The 6,000-nt window shown below is 59.7% G+C and overlaps 1 protein-coding gene across 4 annotated transcripts in view; it reads right to left on the bottom strand.

The window, feature by feature from the left end:
• Window positions 1-6,000, bottom strand: part of TCF25 (TCF25 ribosome quality control complex subunit) — a 35,079-nt gene continuing 29,079 nt past the window's right edge. Inside the window, exons 14-18 of one of the 4 annotated variants that reach the window (XM_007994440.3) lie at window positions 5,305-5,463; window positions 4,141-4,231; window positions 3,092-3,171; window positions 705-777; window positions 1-300 (exon numbers count right to left, since the gene is read on the bottom strand). In XM_007994440.3, the coding sequence (XP_007992631.3) occupies window positions 142-300; window positions 705-777; window positions 3,092-3,171; window positions 4,141-4,231; window positions 5,305-5,463 (562 nt within the window). In that variant the 3' untranslated portion in view covers window positions 1-141. Of the gene's footprint in view, window positions 301-704; window positions 778-1,120; window positions 1,992-3,091; window positions 3,278-4,140; window positions 4,232-5,304; window positions 5,464-6,000 lie in introns of those variants that run through there. The other 3 variants (XR_005243846.2, XR_005243847.2, XM_073015682.1) reach the window with 3 other exon arrangements.

The raw sequence follows: 6,000 nt of genomic DNA, 5'->3' as shown, positions 1-6,000 counted from the left end.
GCGTGACCCATTTACATTTATGGGAGAAACAGCGACCAGGTCAGCGATACAGTCAGCGTCTCTACTTCAGGGAACTGACCGACTCCGACCAGCACAGAAATCAGCAACATCATCACGGCTTTCAGGCACCTCTGCGGACGTTCAGTCCCACTCCCCCTCCCCGTCCGCGTCGTCCTCGTGCGGTGCCTCTAGGTCGTTGAGGTGGAAGTTGGCCATCATGTCTCGCACAGCCAGCATCAGCCTGTTCAGGCCCTGGTTGCGGTTCAGACCCCCAGCCACTCCTTCCTCAGGCCTCTCCCCCTGCAGCAATGGGACATGTCTGAACAGGGGGCTGTCTGTGCTGGGACTAGGGGCCCAGGGCCCAAGCAGGAAGGCATTGTGGAGCCTAGCACCGGGCCCTGAACCCCCCCCAGGTCTCCGTGAGGAGAGGAAGCTCTGAAAACCAAACATCGCGTCTAGCCAAGCCAGGCCCAGAGAGTGGGGTCAAGCCGGGCTGACTCACGGGCCCTGCATGTGCTACCATCTGGGCAGGTCTCAATTTCCCCGGCAGAATGGGCACCCCGCTGGCACAATGCAGCCTTGGTCCTTCCCTGCTCCCTGTGCCAGCTGGCACAGTCCTGGTTCAAGGAGGGCTCCAGACATTCGCACTGGCCTGGATATGCCCGAGCCCACTGGGAGGCAGGGCTGGGACGAGCTCAACCTACCTCCACGGTATAGTTTGGCAACAGTGACCTAAAGAAGAGTGCGATCGTGTTTCCGTGGCTGACGGGACTCAGCCTGAAAGAGAAAGTCAAGAAACGTCGGAAATGACACTGAACTGAGACTTGTGGGACCCAACCCAGCCCACGGGGCTGCCTGCCAGCTGCCTCCTCGCAGGGACACAGGGGGCCCCACCAGGGGGCAGAGCAGCAGCAGCTGAGCACAGGCCCTGGAGTCCTACAAAGCGGAGATCAGGGCCCGGGGTGGGCAGGAGGCTTCCTTATCCGCTTAGGGTGGAGTTGGGGCCAGCGGGAACAGGATGAGGCAGACCGACGCGGCTAAGGCAGGCACGGGGTCCAGAGCGCGGCTCCCACTGCCACCACTGGCCACTGCACAGGTGCCTTGCTTTTCAGAAAAGCTGTAGTTTCAGTGTCTCCTTCAGCACGGAAGCTTTGAGAGCACACACTCCTTATGCAAAGGCAGAAGCATCCAGGGCCATGTGAAGTGGGGACTCTCCTGGCGCAAAGGGCTCTACAGGACGCTGAGCAGCCCAAGCCTAAGGAGCTCTAGGGAGGGCGAAAGCCTGGGGTCCACAGGGAGGGAGGCAGCAAAGAGCTGTAATTCCTCAATGCTACCACACCCTACCGGCAGGAACAGTCCACGAAGACCACTGTGTGGGCGATGGGGCCGAGGTAAGGCAAGTACTTTCCAGCCCAGACGGAAAGGTAAAAAGCCTTTCAACGACCCAGATTCTGAAAGCCAGACATGCCGGCAGCCTGGGCATCGGCTCGGACCCGCCCCCGGCCCTCCTGCCCCGAAGCCCTGCTCTCCCGGCCCGGCCATGGGGCCTGCTTTTGTTCTCTCAACGTGCTGCGTGCTCTGCTCCTGCCACAGCGCCTTGGCGCATAGTGACTCTGCTGTGGAACACGTCCCCTGAGCCTGGTGAGGGCACGGTCATCCTCTGCGTCTCGGCACACCCACCCCTCCCTCCTCTGCGTCTCGGCACACCCACCCCTCCTTCCTCCAAAGACCTTACTGGAGTGGTTTTTTTTTTGAGATGGAGTCACTTTCTCCAGGCTGAAGTGCGGGGGCGTGATCTCAGCTCACTGCAAGCTCCACCTCCCAGGTTCAAACAATTCTCCTGCCTCAGCCTCCCGAGTAGCTGGGACTACACCTGCCACCAAGCCTGGCTACTTTTTTTGTATTTTAGTAGAGACGGGTTTTCATCACGTTGGCCAGGATAGTCTCGATCTCTTGACCTTGTGATTCGCCCACTTTGGCCTCCCAAACGGCTGGAATTACAGGATTACAGGTGTGAGTCACCACACCCGGATGGCTATTTTTTTTTTTTTTTTTTTTTTTTTTTTTTTTTTGAGACGGAGTTTCGCTCTTTTTGCCCAGGCTGGAGTGCAGTGGCACAATCTCAGCTCACCGCAACCTCCGCCTCCCGGGTTCAAGCGATTCTCCTGCCTCAGCCTCTCGAGTAGCTGGGATTACAGGCATGCGCCACCATGCCTGGCTAAATTTTGCATTTTTAGGAGAGACAGAGTTTCTCCATGTTGCTCAGGCTGGTCTTGAACTCCCGACCTCAGGTGATCCACTGCCTCGGCCTCCCAAAGTGCTGGGATTACAGGCGTGAGCCACCGCGCCCGGCCTTGATATTTGTATTTTTAGTCGAGACAGGGTTTCGCCATGTTGGCCAGGCTGGTGCAGTTTTGATTTTATGTTTATGTCTAGATTCTAAAGTTAATGTGTTTTCCCCACATCACTGCACACCTGCTTCCTTCCACTGTGTCACTCACACCTCACAGAGGCTGACACGCAAGCACCCGTGCGTTCGATGGAGACGGGAAGGAACGCGGCCTGCAAACGCAGAGCTGTGACTCCCAAATAACACTGTTCCTCTCCCTTCTCGTGAGGGGGGGACCCACTGAACCCTGCGCCCGTCCCCTAGCACCTGGGTCCGAAGGAGGCAGCCAGTCCCCGTGAGCCCTGAAGCCCCGACCTCAGAGCTACAGCAGAGAGCTGGGAGGTGGCAGCTGGGAGGTGGGAGGTGGGAAGTGGGAGGGGAGGTGGGAGGAAGGAGGAGGGATCTGGGAGCTGGAAGGTGGAAGCTGGGAGGTGGGAGGGGAGGTGGGAGCTGGGAGGTGGAAGCTGGGAGGTGGGAGGTGGGAGCTGGGAGCTGGAAGGTGGAAGCTGGGAGGTGGGAGCTGGGAGCAGCAAGGTGGGAGGGGAGGTGGGAGGTAGGAGGAGGGAGGTGGGAGGTGGGAGGAGGGAGGTGGGAGCTGGGAGGTGGGAGCTGGGAGGTGGGAGGTGGGAGGGGAGGTGAGAGGAAGGAGGAGGGAGGTGGAAGGAAGGAGATGGGAGGTGGGAACTGGGAGGAGGGAGGTACCTCTCTGGCCTGACGTAGGAGTAGATTGTGTCCGAAGGAGGCAGAGGGTCAAACCCCATCACAGACTGCGTGGTCACGTCCTTCAGAAAGGGACACAAAACGAAGATGCTACGCATGCTGCCGGGGGGCCTCTGCCTCTCCCAGCAGAGTCCTTCAGTCGACTCCAGCGGGGACTGGATGCATCTGCTGAGAGATAGCCACAGAGTCTGACAGAAACGGCTGTGCTTTTTGTACCAACGAGCTTTGGGTGAGGGTGGGACAGTCCTTCTGCCACCAGGACACTCACGGGAGTCGAGGTGAACCTGCGAGGCGTCTGCCCTGCACACCGGAGTATGTGGTGGGGAAGGAAGGGGGTCACGTGCTGCTCACGCCTGCCAAGATCTTCACCATGTGTCAGAAGCTCTCACTTCAGCGAATGCAGGCTACAGGGACCCTGAGCCGCCCGCGGGTTGCACAGAGCTCCTGGTGCACTCGCTGCCTCGCCCCTCAGCCCCCACGCTACCACTCAACTAAGAAGAGTCAGAAGCTCACAGCCCCGGACAAAGCCAGCCACGCCGGTCGTAAGGGCCCACAGAGCAGCCGAAGTTAAACCAGGAGGCACTAAGCTGTCCCCAATGGACGCTCCGTGGTCCTGCGACCCTCTGACTTGCTGGTTTTCTCACTCGTTCTATCTCACCCCTTAACAACAGTATAAAATCCTTAGGTTTTGGGATAGAGACAGCACCTCCAGCACGGGAGGCGTCAGAGCAGGTCTACACCCCAGCAGCTGCACCAAGCACTCAGAAGACCACAGACGGAGCAGCTCACCAAGGTGACTACTCAGCTCACGCTCTGAGCCCCAAAGGATTTCTCTCTCAAAACAAAAAGCACCCGAACCCTGGCTGCCAGGAAAGGAGGAGCCCTCTGCGCTTCCCCTGCCCCTGCCGTGGCAGAGCTGGGCTGCTGAGGGAGCCTGCACCACGTATGTCTACACGTGGACCGCCCGGAGCAGAAGGGACGTTCATGTGACCGGCTTACACAAAGCTCCCATTTCAGCCTTTCTCCCTTACCGGGGGCAGGGCAGCAACGGCTTCCTTGATCTCAGAGAGGATCACATGACGGTGGATATTCCTGGGTGCACGCTGGTAAAGCACCTTCCGCCTGAGGCCGGGAAGAAACAAGGCACAGTAGATAAAGCACAGCAAATGAAATGGTAACAACCACAGCACCAGGGTCCCCACCCCCACCCAGCACTGGGCATCTCGCTGCATCTCTGGTGGCTCCAAAAACTGCACGTTTTACCATTTTACTCTCAAGCAGAGGCAGCACAGCTGGTCCTGGCCTGCGGTTAGGGACCCTCTAGGGGCCAATCCCAGCCGCAGGGCCTGTGACTCAGCCTCTTCATCCAAAGAACAAGAACGATGGGAGCCGTGGCCAGTGGCTTCTGGTGGGAATTCACTGAGCTCGTCCACATGAGAGGACACCTCGGCGTGTCACCGCTGTGGCTACAGGTAGACACTGGGCCCCGCTGGAAATCGCTCTCAGAGAGCAGCACAGGGAACAAAACGCTCCTGTCCACAAGAATGCCCGGTCCAGTGAGGAAGCAGATATGTGGACAGGACCCACGACTGCCAGTGGCTGGGGGCACCAGCACCTCTTGGGCCCCCCGGGCACAGCCTCACGTCTGCAGCACAGAGACTTCACTGTGGAGATGCAAATGGGTGCCACTCCCACGCGGTCCTCACTGAGCCTGGCCCCACCGTGCACAGAGCCACGGTGCTGACGCTCAAACTCGCACGGGGCCACAGGCGAACGAGACAAGAACAGGTAAGGGGCTGCCTGTCAGGTGCAGACGCATCAGGGCACGAGCCTCCAAAATGTTCACACGCAGGAGACTCTCTCATCTCCGCCAGTTTATCCCCAACATGCTGGTGTGACAGACTCGTCATCACCTCAGCTCATGTGGAACCACTGCACAACCAGAAGCCACTGCTCCAGCCCTAGGCACCTGGGAACAGCAGCTCGGGACTCTGCTGAGGACCACGGCTGCCTCCCAGGAAGCCTCTGGGACAGGCCAGGGGCTGTGTTCCATCTCGCAGGCTCCACACAGGCCCCATAGCAGCGGAGGCCAAGCTGCTTACAGCCCCTCTTGCCCCGAATCCGAGGCCCCCATGTCTGGGATGAGGGTCCCTGAGGAGGGGGCGTGGCAGGCCTTGTGCAAACCCCTAGCTCACCGGTTCTCACAGGCTTCCACAGCAGGGTCCCCAGCGTCCACAGTCTGCAGAACCGCACGGACGTTCTCCTCCAGCCAGCTCATGGTGGCAGGCTCTTTCCAGAGAAAGTGTGACCTCCCGAGGTACAGGCTCACCAGCTGGCTCAGGGCAGGGGGCTGGCTGTGGGAGAGCAAGGCCCATGAGCAGAACCCTCTTTAGGCCAGGGCCTGCCTCGAGGCCCGCAGAGTCCCAGGGCTGGGCAGAGGGGTGGTCCAGGGAGTGCCCTGTGGCCTCGAGTGCAAGGGGGCCCCCGGGCTGCTGGCCTGAGGGCGTGGGGCTGGGGCACACAGGTATGTGCCACAAGCCTGTTGGGCATGGTTTGTGTTCTTTAGGAAGCACGACTGACTTCACAGAAATGGGAAAATGCAACCAGGGTGGGTCCATCTGTGTGCACACAGGGCGAGCCCTGGAGGTCCGCACCGGCTCCACCCCAGGGCCAGGGGATGACCCCGTGTCGCGCGCTTTCTTCTGTGTTTGTTCCCTCTGTTTGTTTGTTTTTTGAGACAGGGTCTCGCTGTCCCCCAGGCTGGAGTGCAGGAGCAACAACAGCTCACTGCAGCTTTGACCTCCTAGGCACAAGCCAACGTTCCACCTCGGCCTCCCAAAAAGCTGATTACAGGCGCGCGTCACCACGCCCGGCACCCTCTTTATGAGCCT

This window comes from Chlorocebus sabaeus, chromosome 5 (assembly GCF_047675955.1).
Source record: "Chlorocebus sabaeus isolate Y175 chromosome 5, mChlSab1.0.hap1, whole genome shotgun sequence".
Classification (NCBI taxonomy): domain Eukaryota; kingdom Metazoa; phylum Chordata; class Mammalia; order Primates; family Cercopithecidae; genus Chlorocebus; species Chlorocebus sabaeus.
The sequence above is the reverse complement of the archived record's forward strand: the minus strand, read 5'-3'. Positions and strand labels throughout refer to the sequence as shown.